Raw genomic sequence first — 24,137 nt, 5'->3', positions numbered from 1 at the left:
CCATTGGTTTAACAGTCTTATTAATAACACATCAAAATAATGCTGCAGTTGTCACTCCAGTTGATATGTAATAATAACTACCTACCATAACACATAATGCCCCGACCATATTCTGCTAGAAAATATTGCAAAAATGTATATGGCAATAAACATACCCGTATGTTAAATCAACATTCGTTCCCAAAAATTAAGAAAATCTGTCATATTTATATTGCTATTACGTTATGTTATTACTTGCATCATAATTAAAAAAAAATTGTTATAGGTTATTCACCCTCCATGGTAAAGACCTCCATATATCGGAGGGTTGCCTTTGTTCTTGAATTCTTATCTAAACAAATGGCTGCTGTCAACAGCATCGAACAAGGCTCTAATTGTTTATAAATACATTTCAAATACCCCTAGGACCAAACAGACCTGGGTTTAAATACATAGTATTTTCAAATACAAATATTTAAATACTTTATTTTCTGTGTTTTTTAGGTTTTTAAAATGCATGTCAATACTTTACTACTTGTATTTTCAAAGGAACTTTGTCTAAATACTTACTTAAAATAATTGAAATACAATTTATAGTATTTCAACCCAGGTCTGGTAAATACTCATTTGTTTGTATAATGGGTAACGACTTACTTTGACTACATATCCATAACACCTGCATTACACATCTATAAGCATTTCATGAACGTGTGATAACAGGTCCAAACCACATAGTTAAAGGTTAATTAAATATATCCACAGGATATCTATACCACATTCATGTCATGGTATGCAAGAGCTCATATTTATGTATCTTAATAGATGCATCATTACAATGACAGCATAGTGTCATCATTATGGCTGTTCTCAAAAGTGTGTTTCTGACGTTTCCCCCCAACGGACTTACCTTACCTTCTTCTTCTCACTGAGGCCAATGGTGCATAAAGATCCCCACAGGGTTGAATCCTCAGGGTACATTTTACGGTTCAAACTGTGTAGTTCTCATTCGTAACTCATTAATAACAGCCCTCTACATCACAATTAAGTTGGTCATACTGGTCTTTAACGCACACATGAAGGGTCTATTTATGAATTCTATGCAGTCAAAGTAGTCATCAATTTTCCCATTCATAGCTAAGCATTTCATGGTAATTAACTGAGCAGTTTGCCACTCTGATCTATAAAACCAACATTGAAGGTCTATGTATGGGTTCTATGCAGTCAATACACTGTCATTTCTGTTTTCCCGTTTATAAACATGCCTCACTTATCAAAAAGAATACGGACACAACACAAAATGTTAAAGGGATACTTCAGGATTTTGGCAATTAAGCCCTTTATCTACTTCCCCAGAGTCAGATGAACTCATGGATACCATGCATCCAGTATGAAGGAAGTTAGAGTTTTTCTAGTCAATGCTAACTAGTGATAGCGCAATGACTGAAAGTCTATGCTATCTACCAGCACACTAACGCTAGTTAGTAACTTCCTTCAAACTGCACACAGAGATAAAAATTGTATCATCTGACTCATTGCCAAAATCCAGAAGTATCCCTATAAAGGAAATATGCACATTTTATTTCAATTTTCCAGATGTAACACAGAAAACAATTGCTGAAGAATCCTACTATTGACATTTTTCATTTGGACTTTTCTTGAATAGATTTAACAAAGATGAATATTCAAAGCATTCAAATCAAGTTGTCGTCAAGGAAGTGGGGAGCTGCAGCCCAATATGGTGACTGGAGTATGGGCGCGTTTATTAGGAGCAGCTACTCTTCCTGGAGTCCACATAAAATACAGTAATGGACAAGAACAAAATAAGATATTTAATTAAAATAAGAGTTATATATAGGAAAGTCACCAAGAGACAACAAAAATACTATTTACACACTATTCATACATACATATTCATATTCTTATGTACAGTACAGTTAAATTAGATCTTTAGAAAGAGTGGTGATACGAGATGTTTTTTCAGTTTAAAGCTAACCTTGCTTTTTTGCCTGAGTAACCTCTGGCGGCAGAGCATTCCACGATGACATGGCTCTATACATAACTGAGCAATGCATTAAATCTGTTTATGATTTGGGTGCCGTGAAGAAACCCAGCGAGTGTGTGTGTCAAACGGAGTGGGTGTATGAAAAGCGAATCGGGCTAATTGGGCAGATATTTTTTTGCCACTCGAGACAGTTTTGCGTGGCTGATTGGGCTCCACGGCAAGTCGATAAGCCGGTGCGAATGACAAGTGCACCGGTGTTGTATCGGCGTGCCTGCCGAACTGAAGGTGCTTCTCACTGGGCAGCTGTATCACGGCATCGCAACCTACACAAAAAATAGCTAATATTGATAACCATCTAGATGTCACCTTGATTCATACATACATACATACATACATACATACATACATACATACATACATACATACATACATACATACATACATACATACATACAGTCTACTACTCAATTGGGAGGGCATGAATGGGAACAACACCGGGACACAGTGCCCTTCGCTCCCGCTAGCACTACTGACCGGCAATGGCGTGGGAAGTATAGCTACCTAGTAGCCAATATCAGGGGGACAGTCACAGTAAGCATATAAACACATACAAGAAACAGTACACCCATCATCAGTACTTTTAATCAAAAATAAACAATTGTCACTTTTATAACTGAAAATGTATAATTATTTCTGTAACAGTGAAATACGACTCAGACTCATCCTCTGGCTTCAAAGCAAAAGTCCAAACTCTCGCCGTATGGTAGCTCAACGTATGGTAGTTGCGTGTTAACTTAAAGGAACTGAAGGAAAAAAACTCTATCAAAACCGTCTAACCTATAGATTGTAGAGCGCTTGACACACCCGCTCCTTTCCACACGCCCACTACTTTCCTTTCAACACACCCACTTGCCCATACTCCGGTCACCATATTGGGCTGCAGCTACCCCTTTCTCCTGCCGTGAAGCTAATCAGAGGAGAATGTGAGAGGTCAGTGAAATATCACTTCCTGTTGACCTCTCGCTTTGACAAAAACATTTAGTTAACCTTTTTGTTCACTATTTCATGACTGACATTGTACGTTTGCACATTTAAATTAACACAAATAGCTAATAAGATCCCTGGGCTGTCAACCAGAAGTGATGTCATACTGACCTTTCACATTCTCTTCTGCAGTCAGAACCGTTATTTTATACCTCAATGGTCAAAATAAAATCAACTGGTTTCTGTCTCTTAATTTGTCCCATTTTAAAAGGTTCATAATGTGCCAAAGTAGAATGGAAATAGTGAAATAAATGTTTAATGAGTATTGTGACTATTAACGTGTTGACATTGTGCCAGGGGCTTAGCTAGCTAGCTACATTAGTGATAGCGCTGAAACCCCTGAGAGTGCGTAGTTCTTCCTGATGTCGTATTACTGCTAGGTGTGGACACAGTCAGCCCAGCCGGTAATACACTTGTGTCCCCCATGGACCGGCTCATACATAAAACATCCTCCATTCAGGCTGCAAAGGCATTGGTTTCCTCCTTAACTCGATTTAAAGTAGCAGATAATGGACCCCGTCATATATTTATGTAGTTGGTGCTGTAGATTAACTAATGAGTTCTAACGGGAAAAATAGGTTCTAACTTCGAAAAGTTTACAACTGTATAATTTCTGCTCCCAGCATATAAAAACCACGAAGACTGATGGAAAGCTCCGAAAGCAAGATGGTAATTTCTATGACTCACACAGTGGAGGAACATATTGCCTGTAGCCTGGTGTGCACCAAGTGGCATGTTTCTACAATATTCATAACATACTGACACAATTACAATCTTTATAGAATAAAAATCTAATTTCATCATATTTAAGTGAACATATTTAGTGAACATTAGCAAGCCAGCAGCAGATGAAACAGAAAGTGAATTCTCTCCTCCTTCTCTCCCAGGTGATATTCTATCACTAGGTTTAGGATATTTACTAGCTCATACCAGTGACAAACTTAGCTATGTTATCGACATTTGGCAGTATACAAACCAAATCCAGCTCACTTATTTTGCCAGATAGAAAGAAACAGCCACAAATTCATTCAAAAACGGAGGAAGAGAATAGCTAGCTATAGCAAGCTAATGTTAGCTTAGCTGCTGCTTCTTCAACAAGAAGCAACTGTGACAACATTGATTCTAAGAGTAAGATGACATTTTTTTTTTTATAAAACTTTCCCATTGAGCAAAATGGGAAAAAAATTCCACCAGATCCGCGATTGAATCCTTGGCCGAAGCTTTGCATTTCAGTTTAGCCTGCACTCGGCAGGCCGTATAGAAAACTCTCCTGGATCCACAGAACGGCCAAATGATCTGCCATCAGTCCAGTGTAGGGAATATCTTCGAGATGCCCTAGCCCGTAGCTGATTTCTGAATAAAATTCTGCTGGAGGGGTCTCGTCAACCTACGTGAATCCATCTGACAAGCCATCCACACACAGTCCCTCAGTCGCAGCCAAAACTACTCTTTCCCATACGCTTGTACTATCTATAGTATGACAGCACAAGCAGTCAGCTACCAACAACTGGCAGACATGTTTACATTTGGTTAGTTTGTGTTATTTAGATGGAAAACGTGAGCTAAATACGGTAGCTCTAGAGTTACTCTTAGAAAAAAAGATTCCAAAAGGGTTCTTCAGCTGTCCCCATAGGAGAACCCTTTTTGGTTCCAGGTAGAACCCTTTTGTTTCCATGTACATGGAACCAAAAGTGTTCTACCTGCAACCAAAAAGGGTTCTTCATAGGGTTCTCCTATGGGGACAGCCGAAGAACCCTTTAAGGTCCTTGATCTTTAGGTCTTTCCCTTACCCTGTTCAATTCCATGCTCACTGAAGCCCATGCAAATGCTTGTTCTCTGCTAATGCTGCTAGCTGTTTGAGATGCTTTAGAATAGGGGTGTGCCGATCTCATTGTATTCGTAATCGTATCCGTTTTATCACACTGTATAGTCGTAATCAGGCAACCCGGAAGTGTGCTGTAAATGCCTATACCACAAGTGCACATTCACTCGGAGTGCATCTCAGAGTGCATTGTTATGTTCCTTCACTCATTCACACACATGTTTAAACGACCCCGACAGATGAAAATGCACATGATACTTAGTTCTATTCAATTATTAATGAAATAGGCTAATAAATAGTACTACTACTGCCTGCATTTATTCCAGGCACAGATTTAGATTAATGTAGGCTATATATTGTTGCACTTTTGAGAGGAGCAAAACTTTTCTCTCCCGCAACTTATGCCAACATTATACAATAAAAAAAAAAGTATCTACATTTGTCATTTTATTTTCTAATGATCTGTCGCTCGGTAAACATGCCTGGGCGAGAATAAATAATAATAGCAAGCAAGCATGGGCTTGGATCATGACATAATGACAGACGTAGTCAGCAATGGAATAACTATACGGTCAGACAACGTAGGCCTACTAAACAACGCCAAGTACAGACAAAAACAATAATATGGCGTCAGCAAAGTCAACAGGAAATAACTCGATTGAACAACAATGACTAGCTACAGATTCTGATTCATACATGATGTTTGAAGAACGGGAGACGTGTGCACTGAGACGAGTGACTGAGTGAAATGGGGGAACTGAGAGCAGAGGGAGAGTGGCTTGTTCTAATCCAATCGTTGCAGCAGGCTCAACGGATACTCCATCTGATTCTTTACAGACAATATAACTAGCCAATAGTTGTTTAAAGCACACAGCGCTTAACACTGTTTGAGTGAAAGAGAGATGCGTCCTGGCAGCTGAATTTATTTATTTTTTCTTTCACGGATAATTACAAAAAATACTTGTGTCATAATCGGATTCTGAAAATGTTCCATATCTGTTACGATACTCGTTTTGCCCGAGTACCCGGCACACCCCTACTTTAGAAGTCTCGTTGATGGTAGCGACAGCATCCACTTTGAGAATAAACTTCTTTCTGAAGCCCTCCTTCCATTATTGATATCCGTGAAAGTTCTCTGGGATGAAATGGGCCCTGCAGATGGACGAGTAGACGCCCAATTTCGACCACCTCATTCTCACAAATGTATTGAATTAAGTTTTTCATTTACTGTTTGATGCTGACCCCGGGGCGTTTTGGGATTGTTTCCAAAGTTAGAGCTGATTTTGAGAACCTCAAACTCACCTTTTAAAACAACATTACAATAGTATAACAATTGATTTAAGTTTTGCAATTTGGGAATGTTTTCTTTGTGTTCGCGTAGTAATTATTATATGCATTTCTGGCATTAGGAAATAGGTGCTACACTCCCTTTAAAGGCTCGTTGGTGGGAAAAAAAAACGGGGGAAATATTTGTAGTGTCTTAATAAAACACAATTTTCCACCACCATGCTAGGGTGGCTAATGCTACTTGCTGGTGTTGCGGTCTGCGTTTAACCAGGGGTAAACAGACTCGCCATATGCAACATCTGGAAGTTGTCAGAAAATGGTGGTGGAAAATTTTATTTTTGTTAAGACGGTAAGCATATTTTTACTGACAAGCCATTAAATCAAGTTAAGGAGGAAACCAACGTCTTTGCAGTTGAATGGAGGATGTTTTATGTACCAGCCGGTCCACGAGGGAAAGCAGTGTATTGCTGGCTGAGTACATTAAAGTCGTACGTAAGATGATAAACGATGTAAAAGGAATAATATTGCCATCTTGTGGCCGGTTAGGCTACATTAGTGAATAATGGGCAAATTCTTTGCCTGACGACTCAAACGGAATTATTCCACTGCTCTATCGTTCGCTACATACATCAATCTGAGACCGCCATCAATGAAGTTGTTTGTGGTGACGTCAAACTGAGGGGTGTTGTAAAAAACGAATTAATCAAAGACAATGACAAATTTCCTAAACGCCTCATTACTTATGTTTGTTCTTGCCCGACTAGTCAGGCGGTCTGGAAATCATCAGAGAGGTGGTCAGAAGCAGACTCATTGTGAAAAAGAAACTAACATCTGTGGGCATGGCGTAGTGTTTGGCCGGAGCAAGGAGTTTGAGTAGCCAGGCAAGGAAATTATAGCTAGCTTTACCACCCTGTGTTTATTTGGTTTACTCACTAAAAAAGTTATGGCTATGAGTCTGAAATGGGGTTTGAATCTTTGTTAAATCTATTCAAGAATAGTCAATAGTAGGATTCATTTTCTATCAAATGTTCATATTTCCTTTAACATTCTGTGTTGTCTCACTTATCAAAAATAATACGGACACGTGTTTATAAATTATTTATAGATGCTTTATGAATGGGAAAATAAAAATGACAGTACATTGACTGCATAGAAGCACTTCACAACTAAGCACTTCAGACCTTAAATGTTGGTGTTATAGATCAGTGGCAAACTGCACAGTTAATGACCTTGAAGTGCTTCGTTATAAATGCTTCATGGGAATGGGAAAATAGATTTAACTTTACTTTGGACTGCATAGAATTCCTACATAGACCCTTCATGTGTGCGTTATAGACTAGTATGACCAACTTAGGCCTACTTGTGATGTGGAGGGGTGTAAATGAGTGTAAATGAGCCTATATATCAGCATAATTTTCTAAATGTGTTTGGGCCTTTTGGCATATTCACTAACACTGGTATGGCAGAAGCACACTTTTGAGAACATCCATAATGATAACACTACATTGTCCTTGTAATATGAGCTCTTGCATGACATGAATGTATTATAGATATGCTATTGATATATTTTACTAACCTTTAAAAATGTTGCTTGGACCTGTTATATTACGTTCATGAAATGCTTATAGATGTGTAATAAATGCGTTATGATATGTAGTCAATGTAAATCTTTACCCTTGTGGTATGGAAGAAGAATCATTCATGATCTGCTTTATGGAGACTTAGCGTAAGTGTTGGGCAGTGGTGGGAGTGGCGGGACAGTTAGGGCTGGTGCTGGTGCACACTGCTGCCATGCCCTGAACACAATGCCTAACTTCATTTGCTGCGGTTATAGAAATCCATCCATTTAATTGGATAATTTGTAATAGAACAAGCCACACAGTATAGGTCCCCATGAATAACACATATTTGAATGCCTCACTGAGACAGTTATTACACCCGAGGTGTTAACCTCACATATACTCGTGGCACCTGATGTTACACGGTCGTGAAACAGTTATCATAAGATTCTACATTTTTATTGTTTCATGAATTAACTGTTATACCGCAAATACCCTACTGTCAATTATGTAATATTAACCATGTACTTGTATTCGTATGACCATGCAGACATTATTTACACAATCGTATGCAATTCATTCGAAAAGATGCCTGTGATATTTACAGGGCTACTACTTTCACACCAACAACCCTTACAAAGAGTGGCCCAATGCTTTTGAGGAAGGGCAGCAGAAGGCCAGAGATGGAGACCTGAACAATGCTGTCCTGCTACTGGAGGCGGCCATTTTGCAGGACCCTTCGGACTCGGAGGTAAAAGATCATTGAGTTCAGTGGTGTAGTGAAGGGTATACACAGGTATATGCCGTATACCCACATATTTTTCGGTGGGCATTGCGTATATTTATTTCTTAATCCCCACGATGCGTATCAAAGTAGTGTAATGGAGGTGTACGTCGTGTAAATGAATACGTTTGATGGAACAGATCAGAATGTTTAGCTTAAAATGTTGATAAACTGTTATTTATTCACATTTTAGGAGCAGCTGTGTACACACAGAGGTAGGCTGACGCGCAAATGTTACAAAATGCAATTTGCGGAAAACATTGTTCTAAAATGCGCACTGCACATGCAAGCTATATGCACGAACTATCACAGGTTGCTAATAGTGCTCAGCGATTAACCGACATTTCGTTTGTGCACATTGCACAGTTTCTGTAGAGATACATCCGATCAAGCCAGAACTATGCCAAGTAGTAGGGAGTTGTAGTTTCCAACAGGCCAATATTCTATATAGTTTAGCGCAGAAAACATGGTAAAGCCTGCTACGAAAAAGAGACAGAAGAATGCTTCGCAAGGTATCTCTACCTGAAAATACATGCTCTAAGTGATTGATAGTTGCAATTCAGCAGTCATAAAAGTATGCCTTATTTACTTTGAAGAACTAATAAAATAGTGATTTTGTCAGAGGTAACAGCTCTATGGAGATGAGATGACGACTTGGAAGTCATCAAATAAAACAAATGTAATATACACAACTGAAATATTTTATTAAAGTAAAGTAATGTGATTAAATTATTAATAAGTGATAAGCAGTGATGTGTAGTCACTACCATCATGGGACTTTTATTAATTATATTATTTTGTGTTCTTACTGCATTCAACCCACAAAATGCATCGTGCATTTAATGTTTAAAAACTGATATGGAAAACGGATAATTTTTTAAATAATCCAACCGAAACCGAACCAACCTCAAAGCACTAATCGCTCAGCACTAATTGCTAATATGAATAGGATAATGCCTTTGGCTGATAGACAATGAAAGAAATTTGAAAGAAAACCAATATTACAGGAGAACCCATAGGAGGAAGTCTATAAAATAATTGCCTACACGTTTCCATGGTGGAATTTTGGCTATAGGTATTTTGAAGCAAAGTAAGAAATGCCTCATAATATGAAGTAAAACGTCCAGGTTTCAAACAATTAAGAAACAGGAAAAATATAGCGACGTTACCGTCTTCTGGTTGATGGAAAGGCTTTCTCAGAAACCTTCTCAATTGAATGTTAACTAGCTACAATGTAGCCTACGCCTACCTGGCATAATGATATCATGATTATTTGCGTCAATCCGGTGGCCATTTCTTTTGCAAATTCCATTTTTTTGTGCTACAGAAACACTAACCAAACAACATTTCTAGGTGCCTGCGCAATTGAATTAAAGACAAGAAATAAATGTCATACATTTTTTCCCAGACCTCAAAGGTGGTCTCCAAATGTGGTTAAAGCATTGTTATGGACTTAGAACATCCACTTTTGTTGTTCATTTTTATTATTTATAAAAGTGTGACTTTTTGGGGGGGAAATCAGAAACCTGTGAAATTCAGGCTCAGTTAACAGCCTCATTTATTTGTTTTAATTGTAGGTAACATTGTGTGAAGTATTGAGTTTACTTTATTGAGTCAATTCGAGAAATGTATCTTGTGTGTTCTTTTGTCTTATTTTCTTTGTATTTGTTGAGTTTTAGCCCTAGCTCAAACACCACTCTATCGCATCACCAAACAAAAAAAATCACTTTCTCTTTGGAAGAGCGGGGATAGAGAGCCGTCTGAAACCATTAAGTGAGCCTCGTCCGATTTTTTACGATAGTTCGGCAGCTTCTCTTTTGGCCCAGTGCGGTTGAAGTAAGCCTTTGTTTCATGCAGCGCATCAGAGCAGTTCTTCCACTTTCAGGAGAAATGGTCATACATATTAATATGTGTTAATTGCAATTAATAGTTACTTCACTACCACACCCACAACAGAAGCACAATCATTGTCTCGGATTTCCAGGTGGAGGACTTCTGTAAGAGGTCGCTGTTATGTCGACCCAAAACTAACGAGGAAGTCTGCTGCAGCGAGAGCAGTTGTATGAAACCAATCGGTACATCAAGCAAAGCTTTTAACCTTGCCTGGCCGCTCTTAATTTCTATTCAGTTCCACTCGCCATAAAATCGATGTCTGAACTATGCGTAAGATTTCCTTTAGTGAAGTATTGGTTAGCTCGGAAGTACTGGTGTAGTATTGTTTGACTTTGTTTGATGTGTTCGTTTGGTTGAAACCCTCTCTGCGTCTTTAGGCTTGGCAGGTTCTGGGCACCACACAGGCCGAGAATGAGAATGAGCAGGCGGCCATCGTGTCACTCCAGAGGTAAAAAATGAGTTGTTTCGACTTCAGAAATTATTCAGACCCGTTGACTTTTTCCATTTTGTTACGTTAGCCTTATTATAAAAAATTATATATATCCTCAGCAATCTACACACAATACCCAATAATGACAAAGCAAAGCAGGTTTTTAGACGTTTTAGCAAATGTATTCAAAATAAAACACACTTTATTTACATTATTCAGACCCTTTGCTATGAGAATCGAAATTGAGCCCAGATGCATCCTGTTTCCATTGATCATCCTTGAGATGTTTCTACAACTTGGAGTCCACCTGTAGTAAATTCAGTTGATTGGACATGATTTGGAAAGGCACACCTGTCTATATAAGGTCCCACAGTTGACAGTGCATGTCAGAGCAAAAACCAAGCCATGAGGTCGAAGGAATTGTCCGTAGAGCTCCGAGACATGATTTTGGCGAGTCACAGATCTGGGGAAGGGTACCAAAAAATGTCTGCAGCATTGAAGGTTCTCAAGAACACAGTGGCCTCCATCATTCTTAAATGGAAGAAATTTGGAACCACCAAGACTCTTCCTAGAGGTGGCCGCACGGCCAAACTGAGCTGTCGGGGGAGAAGGGCCTTGGTCAGGGAGGTGACCAAGAACCCTATGGTCACTCTGACGGAGCGCTAGAGTTCCTCTGCGGAGATGGGAGAACCTTCCAGAAGGACAACCATCTCTGCCGCACTCCACCAATCAGGCCTTTGTTAGAGTGACCAGACGGAAGACACTCCTCAGTAAAAGGCACATGACAGCCTGCTTGGAGTTTGCCAAAAGGCACCTAAAGACTCAGACCATGAGAAACAAGTTTCTCTGGTCTGATGAAACCAAGATTGAACTCTTTGGCCTGAATGTCAAGCATCACGTCTGGAGGAAACCTGTCACCATCCCTACGGTAAAGCATGGAGGTGGCAGCATCATGCTGTGGGGGATGTTTTTCAGTGGCAGGGACCGGGAGGCTAGTCAGGATCGTGGCAAAGAGTAACGGATCAACGTACAGAGAGATCCTTGATGAAAACCTGCTCCAGAGCGCGCAGGACCTCAGACTGGGACGAAGGTTTACCTTCCAACAGGACAACAACCCTAAGCACACAGCCAAGACAATGCAGGAGTGGCTTCGGAACAAGTCTCTGAATGTCCTTGAGTGGCCCAGACAGAACCCGGACTTGAACCCGATCAAACATCTCTGGAGAGACCTGAAAATAGCTGTGCACCAATGCTCCACATCCAACCTGACAGAGCTTGATAGGAGCTGCAGAGAGGAATGGGAGAAACCCCCCCAAGCTGTGCCAAGCTTGCAGCGTCATACCCAAGAAGACGCAAGGCTGTAATCGCTGCCAAAGTTGCTTCAGTAAAGTACTGAGTAAAAGTTCTGAAAACTTATGTAAATGTGCTAAAATAAAATATGTTTTTTTGCTTCATCATTATGGGGTATTTTGTGTAGCTTGATGAAGGAAAAAACTATTTAATACATTTTAGAATAAGGCTGTAACGTAACAAAATGTGGAAAACGTCAAGGGGTCTGAATACTTAACGAAAAGCACTGTATATACATGTATACAGTATCACAGGTGGGATCGAACCCTGGTCTCCAGTTCTGATTTAAGTCGTAAGAGTCCGACTGACCTTCATACCAACTATGTTGTTTAACTTGATAGGGTTAACAGCAAACTCCTAATCCATTACCTTTTTTCAATCCTCAAATAACCTAATTCAATGGGTGTTATGTGCGTCAGCAAAAAAATTTTGGGGGGGATTATTAAAACATTTAAAAAATTTCCAAGGAAGATGCATTCTCCCCATCCTACCTGGAACGACCTCACCTGGTGTGCACAAAAAAAGACAAAACCAGCACATCCCAAATAGGCAATCAACCGTACTTTCTTGCACAGAAGTCACAGCAGTCCCTGTCTGCAGGTGTCTAGACCTCCACCACAACAACTTGCCGGCTCTCATGGCCCTGGCGGTGAGTTTGACCAACACAGGCATGCAACAGGACGCTTGCAAGGCCCTGCACCGCTGGATCTGCCACAACCCCCGTTATAAACACCTATTGCCAGGGAGCCGGAGCCCACTGCTGCAGGGGTCCCCCACCACACCGCGCAGGGGTCGTCCCCATACACCAACCTCTTGGTACGCCCACCTCTTGGTTACAATACATATTCAGTGGTTCCTCCTTTAAAAGTTGCGAGCTTACGCCGCAGGACTTAGAGGTCATTTGTGGCTTAGTACGGTACCCTGCATCACCACTTCATTGCTCCAGACCAGCGCAAGGGGGAGTTAGAGCACTGATTATGCTTTTGGGTCCTACTGCGTCTCTAACTGACTGGGCGACACAATGGGCGACACAAACCTAAATAGAAAATTGTGCACGACTTCAGGTGGTCTAAGTCACTGCATATCAGTGCAAGCTGTGTTTTTCTACAGATGCTTGTTCAATACCTCAACTGGGAGATCCATGAGATGACTGTAGGTATTTGGTTTCTCTCCCTCTAAAAACAGAAATAAATCATTCTAAATAACAAACTGGCTTTATTTACAAATGAGTAACAATGTCTCACCCCATGTTCAAGAATGGCCTTTTTCTGGCTCATTTTACATTATTTGAAAACGAAGTCATCTCCAAAATATTTAAGGGGCATTGCACTAATAACGGAGCTGACTAGGGAAACGTTCCCGCTGTTCTTAGTGCCAGTCTGCACGTTCAAACTAAAACAATGTAACTAATAATGACATCTTTATGCTTTCATTAATAAAATAATGATAAAAATACTCTTTCAAAATGCTGATGTTTATTTAGTTATGGATCCCTAACGAATTACTATGGGAATAAATATCACTGAATTACAGAAATATTATTATTATACCTTTATTTCAACAAGGAACACAGACTGAGACCAAGGTCTCGTTTACATCTGGGCCCTGCGTATACATGTTTACACATACAGATTAGGTACAATGATTAAGAAATTACACAAGACAAACAAAACAATCACAGATAACACAAGAAAATACAACAGCAGATTGTTACATTTACACATACACTACCGTTCAAAAGTTTTGGGTCAATTAGAAATGTCTTTGTTTTCCATGAAAACATACAAGAAATGAGTGACAAAATGAATAGGATATATAGTCAAGATGTTGACAAGGTTATAAATAATGATTTTTAATTGAAATAATAATTGTGTCCTTCAAACTTTGCTTTCATCAAAGAATCCTCCATTTGCAGCAGTTACAGCCTTGCAGACCTTTGGCATTCTAGTTGTCAATTTGTTGAGGTAGCCTAATAAACAAATGCAGGTGGCTTATATATTCTAAATGCTTTATTATCCAAATGTAAAAGCATATACTGTACAGTACTGTATTTCTTCAGCATCTTTATGCTTTCGTTAATAAAATAATGATTAAAAAATACTCTTTCAATATGCAGATGTTGATTTAGTTACGGATCCATAACAAATTACTGTCGCAATAAATAGCACTGAATTACAGAAATATTGGAACAAAGTTGTCTAATGAAGGCAAACAAATTGTTGCTTACTGGAAAATACTCTTTCAAACGCACATGGTCACGTTGTACAGCGTCATTATGGCTATTAGCAGGGCTATATTTTGGCTTTCATAAATATTATTTTGGCCTTTATTCAGATTACAATCGCTCACTGTCGTTATACAGTTGAAGTCGGAAGTTTACAAACACTTAGGTTGGAGTCATTCATGTTCAAGAATTGCCTTTTTCTCGCTCACTCTAGGTTAAATGAAAATGAAATCTCCAAAATATTGTTACTTTTTAAACAAAGCGATTATTATTATTATTATTATATATATTTTTTTTTTTATTATATAAAAGCGCCTTAGATATTCTTACAGATCCTAATGGAAAATGCCCCTTAGATATTAATTTAGAATTCTCCAATGTAATTGTTGGCGGAGTCTCGTCATTGAAATAAATATATTTTAGATATACTATAGGCCTACCATAGGCGAAATGAATATTTGTTACACTACAATTAGGGTGTGGAAATGTTATGCCCCTTAGATATTAATTTAGAATCCTCTTATGCTGTAGCCTACTCCCGACCATCACGTTGTACAGCGCAATATTTTCCATTCAATCCTAACGGAAATCCTGGGGGTTTCGTTTTTCTCGGAATAGAAACACGATAATATTAATCTAATTAATTAAGCCAAATTTCTTAAAATCAATCTCATGTACTATGTTATTACAAAAAAGGTTTTTACATTCTCTAGTAATGCCAACATGGGAGACTATCAAATGCTTCTCAAAGTTGCCCTCTGGTGGTCAAACTAGCACTAACTTGCATTAACGTAAAAAATGGCTGACAATTAAATAACGTGCCATAGAATGCTGTAGCAGCCCTGTGCTGCAGTATGACGCAACTTTTAAAGGAGGAACCACTGTCGCTTGCAGATATATTGCATTATTCCTTGTTATAAGCATATATGAGCCTTTATAATGTAAAGTGTCCATTTTAGGACAGCCTCAGTCTCAAGATGACTTCTTTCAATCTCAGGATATCTTAACAATGTCTTAACATATTAAGCCTATCTGGCCAAAAAAATTATGTCCTTCATTTCTGATGGAGCTCATTTAAAATTTCTGCATAATTTACTTAAACTTGTTGAATCCATGCACTTTGGTTACTGTCTTGAAGCACATCAAGTGCACAGTGTGTCAATTGTCACAGTGTGTGTGTGTGTGCTTGCAGCACCCAGCTGGTGGAGGTCAAGGGATTGTATCAGGAGGCCGCCTTGCTGAATACAGATGGGGTGGACCCGGACCTCCAGACAGGCCTTGGGGTCCTGTTCAACCTCAGCTCCGAGTTTGACAAGGCTGTGGAGGCCTTCAACTCAGCCCTGTCTGTCAGACCTGAGGTATCCATTAATATAGTACAGAGGCACACACACTATACACAAACCTATCACAAAAACACCTAAACCTACCACACGCACATACACACACACACCCTTCCACCTATTCTGGTTATGTTGTGTCTGTCAGGACTACCTGCTGTGGAACCGCCTGGGGGCCACACTGGCTAATGGGGACCATAGTGAGGAGGCAGTGGAGGCATACACCCGGGCCCTGGAGCTCCAGCCGGGCTTCATCAGGTCCCGCTACAACCTGGGCATCAGCTGCATCAACCTGGGAGCGCACAAGTAGGCGAGGGGGTTGGGATGGGATGGGTTGAGCTGAGCTGAGCTGAGTGAGAGGGCAGTCAGATAGGGAGAGAGTGTAGTAAAAGATGCAATAATCATTTTCTACTTTATAGCGCCCTTCATTACATCAAAGAATCTCAGAGCTTTAAAATAAGACATGCAATTTAGAAAAAAAAACATCACATCATCATGAGATGGACAGTCATTAGAAAGGAGGGAGGGGGCAAGCAAGCAGCACGGTCTTATCAAGGTGTCTCGCGTCTACTACCGAAATGACGCACCCACTTGGATGACGCTACGGCAGTCTCGTGGCGCCAGAAAGCACGCCACATTTCATAATGTTACTTGTCCTCCCTACGATCCTCATCCCTGCACACCTCTGCCGTCATGCTGTTCGGGCTTTCTTCATCCTCAACCTCCGAACACTGGCTGGCATTTGAAACAAAACAATTGCCAGCTAGCCTGTTAACATTAGCTTGCTAGCCAAACAAACACATGACTTGCCTTTCAGTCTTAATGCTGTGGTTGATTCTGATGATATTAGCTATATTAATTGTTCATTCTTAAAACAAAAAGATTGTATGGAAAAAATCCAAGTGAATTACAAAAATATTTACAAAAAAGGTACTCTGCTTAGGCTGCTACTAGGGTGCCATGGCAACTGTAGAACGATGTCGTTGAAGGCTTACTTTCCTGTGGAGTTAGGAATAGTATATCCTTGTTAAAATGACAGGTTTAAAGGGATAGTTCAGCCAAGTTTACTGTTTCCTTACCTTGAAAGCAGTCTAATGACGGACTGACTGGATAGACTGGCTACTTTGACAAAACCAAAGCAATGATTACAGTCTTTCCTTGTCCATAGACTGCTTTCAAAGTAAGTATATATACTTTTAATTGAGCTATCCCTTACTTTGGGGTCCTACCAGTGCTAACAGGGGTCCTAACTCTCCAATTGTTTTACACTGAACAATGTTAATGCTATTAAGGCTGTTTGTAAACAAACCCATATTTTGGGTTACAGAATCTCTTGGTCCATGTACTACTTTCTACATATCCATAAGATTAATTCAAGTTGTAATAACGGCAAACTATTCCTTTTAGATGAAGTACAATTGTAATAACAGCGAACTCTCTCTTAAGATAAAGTAAAGAGAGTAATAATTAAAACACTTTAAAGTTGTTTTTAAAAAAAAATAAAAAAAAAAAAAAACTTTTTCCTGATTTTTTTTCTTTAGGGAGGCAGCTAGTAACTTCCTGACTGCCCTTAACCAGCAGAGGCAGAGCCAGAGTCACCAAGTCATGTCGGCTAACATCTGGGCTGCCCTTCGGATCGCCCTCTCCATGATGGACCGGCCCGAGCTCTTCCAGGCTGCGAACCTTGGAGACCTGGACCGTATCATGAAGGCCTTCGAAATGGGGCGGGTTATGTGACCAGGTTTAGTGGGGCTCCTCAGATAAACAGTTCGCTAATTAGCTAGAGGGTTGCCAGATTGGTGACCAAGAATGGCTTCTGTTAATGTAAAGCTAAATTAATGTCTGACAGGAAGAGAGATTAATATTATTAAAGATAGGAAAAAGAGGGGGGATTGTAGAATAATGGAGGTGTTCTAGGATTTGAAATGCCATTATAGTGGAAATATTGGAAGACCTGAACCAACTTGGGAAATATACACACTCTTTTAATTTAGACTGGCCTCCAGCAGCTGAAATTAGGCTACAATAACGCAGCCATAGATCAAAAGTGGTCATTTATTCCCCATTCGCTTTGGTATGGCACTGTATACGACTTCTGCTGTGTGGTCAGATGCCATCTACTTTACGTGGATGGGAAGATTGTTTTTAACCCTTTGAAACGGATTTGCACCACTGCAATGGGGTACTACTATTTATTTTTTATCCTCGAAGAGCACAACGTTGACTGAGAAAAGGAAAGACAGAGTCTGCTGTAAAATAGAGGAAAAACAAGCCATGCATGCCCGGCAATCACATTGTGAAAGAACTGAAGCCTTATACTAAGTGAAATGATATCAAATGCACAAGTCGTAATCACTTTTATAGACAGCAGGTACTGATGGTCAAATTGTGTGTAGTAGTATAGACTAGAGTCCTCGTGTGTATGTTTTTTTTCCCGTTTTGTACATACCTGTATTTATTTGGAATATCACTTCCATGCAATGCTCCAAGTACAGTATGTAATATATGACTGGTTGACAGGTCCGATAGGCCGGAAAGTAAATTTGGACATACACACACGTTTGTCGGTACACAGACTGCCCTGGATGAACAACCATTGTACCATTTGGGGACTGTGTGTGTGTGTGTGTGTGTGTGTGTGTGTGTGTGTGTGTGTGTGTGTGTGTGTGTGTGTGTGTGTGTGTGTGTGTGTGTGTGTGTGTGTGTGTGTGTGTGTGTGTGTGTGTGTGTGTGTGTGTGTGTGTGTGTGTGTGGCTTGATTTTATTTCAAACACTCTACAGCAATAAGTGTAGTGTTTTTCCCACAATGCCTACTTACTACTCAAGTAGTACCCACACACACCTGCTTGCGACACCTGTTCCATCTGTTTTCGCAACATCAGTCACATGAAAGGATGTCTGCCTCTCATCTTTACTAGCGTCTCAGTAGCAACTAGTGACGTTCAAACAGTGCTTTGTGAACCTGGCTTCAAAGTGTGGTAACAACCTGCTGAAAATGAAATCTCTCTGAAGCAGCCTGTCATGTTCAAATGAGAGTGATCAACGGCAGAAAGAACAGCGAGGGAAATGCACCCAAAAGACCCGTTAAAACAAGTTATACAAGTCAGTGTTTGATGAGCTATGATTTCAAGCGTAAATCATCTGCTTTTTAAGAAGTTCTGTTTTTGACGATAGATTATCCAGTTTACTCTTTCTTACCAGAAAAAAAGACGTGGTGTTTAAAGTGATTATTGGTTTACGACTGAATTGGTAGTGGGCATGTGTGTTGAATTGACAGTAAAATCCCTATGCAATATACAGTACATTTGTATAACATTGACTGTTGTCTCATATTTGGTTCAATTAACCAAACTCATTGTTTCTTTGAACTTCTGTCCACATGCAAAGGCTAAAGACATTACGATTATTTGTTAAGCATGTGTGTTAGTGCTAGGCTGGAACAAAAGCCTGTTCTCTGGAACTGGAGAACCCTGATTTACACTAACCAATTCCCCATTTCCTTAGAACTTACTTTTGGTCTTTTTACCTTCTCAGATTCTCAATAAGTTGAATGTTGCCCATGGAATTTGAGAATGTTGGCTTGTGTAATGTAGTATAATAATATTTATTGACATTGTACAGTACATACAAATGGCAATGTTACTAAAACAGTTTCCCCACTGTTTCTACACTGTAAATAGATTGCACTGTATAAATTAAAGTTACAGCCCAATTCTAAAATGGATTAAATAAAAACAAAATGCTCAATCTACACACAATACCCCATAATGACAAAGCGCAATTTTTTTTTTTTTTACATTTTAGCAAATGTATTAAAAATAAACAGAAATAACTTATTTACACAAGTATTTAGATCCTTTCCTATGAGACTCAAAATTGAGCTCAGGTGCATCCTGTTTCCATTGATCATCCTTGAGATGTTTCTACAACTTGCAGTCCACCAAAGGTAAATTCGGTTGATTTGGACATACTTTGGAAAGGCACACCTGTCTATATAAGGTCCCACAGTTGACAGTGCATGTCAGAGCAAAAACCAAGCGATGAGGTTGAAGGAATTGGGGAAGGGTACCAAAATAATTCTATGGCATTGAAGGTTCCCAAAAACACAGTGGCCTCCATCATTCTTAAATGGAAGAAGTTTGGAACCACCAAGGCTCTTCCTAGAGCTGGCAGCCCGGTCAAACTGAGTAATCGAGGGAGAAAGGTCTTGGTCAGGGAGGTGGCCAAGAACCCGATGGTCACTCTGACAGAGCACTTGAGTTCCTCTGTGGGAGAAACTTCGAGGGACAACCATCTCTGCAGCACTCCACCAATCAGGCCTTTTTGGTAGAGTGGCCAGACAGAAGCCACTCCTCAGTAAAAGGCACATGACAGCCCAATTGGCGTTTGCCAAAAGGCACCTAAAGACTCTCAGATCGTGAGAAACAAGATTCTCTGGTCTGATGAAACCAAGATTGAACTCTTTGGCCTGAATGCCAAGGTTCACATCTGGAGGAAACCTGGCACCATCCCTACGGTGAAGCACGGTGGCGGAAGCATCCTGCTGTGGTGATGTTTTCCAGAGGCAGGGACCGGGAGACTAGTCAGGATCGAGGCAAAGATGAACGGAGCAAAGTACAGAGAGATCCTTGATGAAAACCTGCTCCAGATGGTTCAGGACCTCGGACTGGGGCGAAGGTTCACATTCCAAAAGGGCAACGACCCTAAGCACACAGCCAAGACAACGCAGGAGTGGCATCGGAACAAGTCTCTGAATGTCCTTGAGTGGCCCAGCCAGAGCCCAGACTTGAACCCAATCGAACATCTCTGGAGAGACCTGAAAATAGCTGTGCAGCAACGCTCCCCATCAAACCTGACAGAGCTTGAGAGGATCTGCAGAGAAGAATGGGAGAAACTCCCCAAATATAGGTGTGCCAAGCTTATACCATCATACCAAAAAAGACTCAATGCTGTATTCACTGCCAAAGCTGCATCAACAAAATACTGAGTAAAGGGTCTGAATACTTATGTAAATGTAATATTTCTGTATTTTCTTTTATAAATGTGCAAAATGTTATAAAAACCACTGTTTGCTTTGTCGTCATGGGGTATTGTGTGTAGATGGATGAGGTATATAAAAGAAATCTATTTTAGAATAAGGCTGTAACGTAACAGAATGTGGAATAAGTCAAGGGGTCTGAATACTTTCCGAAGGCACTGTACATAAAAAATAAAACGTATCAAAAATTGTATTTACAGGATAATACCAATATATATTTAATGCATTTCTCTAAGAACAACTATTACATGTATTAGCAACTGAATATATTTTACTCACAAGCTACAGTTCAAATACCACCTGTAACCAAAAGCACTTATACTAAATCTGCACTTGCATATTTGTGATTAAAGGAATAGTTTGCCCAAATTACAAAATAAGTTAATATACTTGCATGATAAGAAAACAACTATGAGCCAGCCATCACTATGGATAATATTCTCTCCTGGCCAATAGAAACATCTGAGCATCTATCTTTGTAATTTGCGTTACTATCCCTTTAAGCCAACTTAATTAAAAATAGCTGTACTGATCAATATGCAATATGTTTTGCATGTAAACATGTTGTGAAGTCATATCCTTTGTAAGCATGTACCCATCATTAGTTGTCACTTAGCTTTTCCAAATGTTCATGCCACTGTATAGTATACAGTATTCCTGTAAAGAAAAATTAAACACGGGTTTATTGTCAATATTCAAATACTATTTTAGAAATTAAAGTATTGTTACATAAGATGAATGCTATTGTTTTTTTCTGGATGTCTCACAGCTGCAACATATTTTCACTAAATAAAGTCACATAACAGTATTATTATAGCCCAGTGACGCCCTTGTATTGGAATCCTTACCACATCCCTGATTTGAAATTAAACATACAGTACCAGTCAAAGGTTTGGAGACACCTACTCATTCATGGGTCTTTCATTCTTTTTACTATTTTCTACATTGTAGAATAATAGTGAAGACATCAAAACTATGAAATAACACATATGAAATCATGTAGTAACCAAAAAAGTGTTAGATTCTTCAAAGTAGCCACCCTTTGCCTTGACAGCTTTGCACACTTGGTATTCTCTTAACCAGTTTCACCTGGAATGCTTTTCCAGCAGTCTTGAAGGAGTTCCCACATACGCTGAGCACTTGTTGGCTGCTTTTCCTTCACTCTGTGGTCCAACTCATCCCAAACTATCTCAATTGGGTTGATGTTGGGTGATTGTGGAGGCCAGGTCATCTGATGCAGCACTCCATCACTCTTGTTCTTAGTCAAATAGCCCTTACACAGCCTGGAGGTGTGTTGGGTCATTGTCCTGTTGAAAAACAAATGATAGTCCCACTAAGCGCAAACCAGATGGGATGGCGTATCGCTGCAGAATGCTGTGGAATGCTGTTAAGTGTGCCTTGAATTCTAAATAAATCACAGACAGTGTCACCAGCAAAGCACCATCACACCTCCTCCTCCATGCTTCACGGTGGGAACCACACATACGGGGATCATCTGTTCACCTACTCTGCATCTCACATAGACACGGCGGTTGGAACCAAAAATCTCAAATTTGGACTCCTCAGACCAAAGACAGATTTCCATTGCTCGTGTTTCTTGGCCCAATAAAGTTTCTTATTTTTAACCCTTGTTAAAATAGGAAAATTATGTGGATATATTGAAGCAACATCTCAAGACATCAGTCAGGAAGTTAAAGCTTGGTTGCAAATGAGTCTTCCAAATGGACAATGACCGCAAGCATACTTCAAAGTTGTGGCAAAATGGCTTAAGGACAACAAAGTCAAGGTATTGGAGTGGCCATCACAAAGCCCTGACCTCAATCCTATAAAAAATGTGTGGGCAGACCTGAACAAGCGTGTGCGAGCAAGGAGGCCTACAAACCTGACTCAGTTACACCAGCTCTGTCAGGAGGAATGGGACAAAATTCACCCAACTTATTGTGGGAAGCTTGTGGAAAGGCTACCTGAAACGTTTTACCCAAGTTAAACTATTTAAAGGAAATGCAATCAAATACTAATTGAGTGTATGTATACTTCTGACCCACTGGGAATGTGATGAAAGAAATAAAAGCTGAAATAAATCATTCTCTCTACTATTATTCTGACATTTCACATTCTTAAAATAAAGTGGTGATCCTAATTGACCTAAGACGGGGAATTTTTACTAGGATTGAATGTCAGGAATTGTGAAAAACTGAGTTTAAATGTATTTGGCTAAGGTGTATGCAAACTTCCGACTTGAACTGTACATACATACACAGAAACAGAAGGCATTTGATCCCAGTGTGGCACAAAGAGAAGATTCATATGGCAGACAAGCCTATACACACACGTGCCATTTACCACATAGAAGCTAAATATTTTTACTAATTAATTATAGAAATATGACAAGAATGCCAAAATATGCATCTATCCAACTCTCAATATATTCAACAGCAATTGAATGGGTAAAGGTGTTTGCAATATGGTGAAAGCTCCAACACTGCAAGACCTAAACTATCCAGACACTTCAGATCTATAAGCATTAAAGGATTAGAACTCAGCCAGAGAAAGGGGTATGGAGTGAATTGGGACTGGTACAATGAGTAAGACTAAAATGAGTTTGTACAACAAGGAAAGGATATCCAACAAAACAAATCATCCATTGATATTCATTCTCACCATGCTTATGGCCTCAAGGCATTCTAGATAATCTTAGAAGTCCAGAAGCTCCCAAGTTTCTATATCATCCAAGTCCAGATCATCGGACATGTCTTCATCCTCAAAGCCTTCTATATCCTCTGGAATGTCCATAACTTCAAGAGTGTCCCACAAAACAAGAGTATGCCACAAAACAAGAGTAGCCAGAGAATGTCTGGAGCTTAAAGAATTTTCAAATATGACCCCAAAAATCTGGAACATCCAAATTCTTCAAAATGAGTTGAGGCGAGCAAGTGGTGAAGTGTGATATTTGATGCCTCTTTTCATCCGCATGGCGTAGTGGAACAATTAGCCACAGCTGTGAGTGACACACCTGGGCCTTGTTCAAATACTCAAAACAAAATGCATCCTTCCTTCCTTCCCTAATCTGACATGACTAGATGGGTCAAAGGAATTCAATGGAACCCCTTGTTTAGACATATCAAATTATGCCAGAGCAGTGATTACTTCAACAATGGAAAGAAGTACGGATGCTTAACTTCGGAGCCCTGCCCCCTTGGCACTTGTGGAGATCTGAGCGTATTCGATAGGTATAAGCAATAAAAGTACATGTAGCTCTCCTTGCTCTATGTATGCTATAAATCCACAGGTGTTCATCCTTCTTCAATGTTAAGGTTAGGAGAAGTTTTCCTCTTGAGCTTCAACACTATCTTAAATGCTTAAAATGGAAATCTCACCACTATTCAAC

General features: G+C 39.7%; 1 protein-coding gene across 2 annotated transcripts in view; it reads left to right on the top strand.

Moving 5' to 3' along the window:
* Positions 1–21,488, top strand: part of pex5lb (peroxisomal biogenesis factor 5-like b) — a 136,140-nt gene extending 114,652 nt beyond the window's left edge. For both annotated transcript variants that reach the window (XM_071362649.1, XM_071362650.1), the window contains 6 exons: positions 8,301–8,444; positions 10,748–10,818; positions 12,751–12,966; positions 15,567–15,732; positions 15,860–16,017; positions 17,253–21,488. In XM_071362649.1, coding sequence (XP_071218750.1) covers positions 8,301–8,444; positions 10,748–10,818; positions 12,751–12,966; positions 15,567–15,732; positions 15,860–16,017; positions 17,253–17,448 — 951 coding nt within the window. In that variant the 3' untranslated portion in view covers positions 17,449–21,488. The remainder of the gene's footprint in view (positions 1–8,300; positions 8,445–10,747; positions 10,819–12,750; positions 12,967–15,566; positions 15,733–15,859; positions 16,018–17,252) is intronic.
* The last annotated feature ends 2,649 nt before the right edge of the window (positions 21,489–24,137 follow it).

This window comes from Salvelinus alpinus, chromosome 23, assembly GCF_045679555.1.
Source record: "Salvelinus alpinus chromosome 23, SLU_Salpinus.1, whole genome shotgun sequence".
Classification (NCBI taxonomy): Eukaryota; Metazoa; Chordata; class Actinopteri; order Salmoniformes; family Salmonidae; genus Salvelinus; species Salvelinus alpinus.
This window is presented reverse-complemented; position numbering and strand designations above follow the sequence as displayed.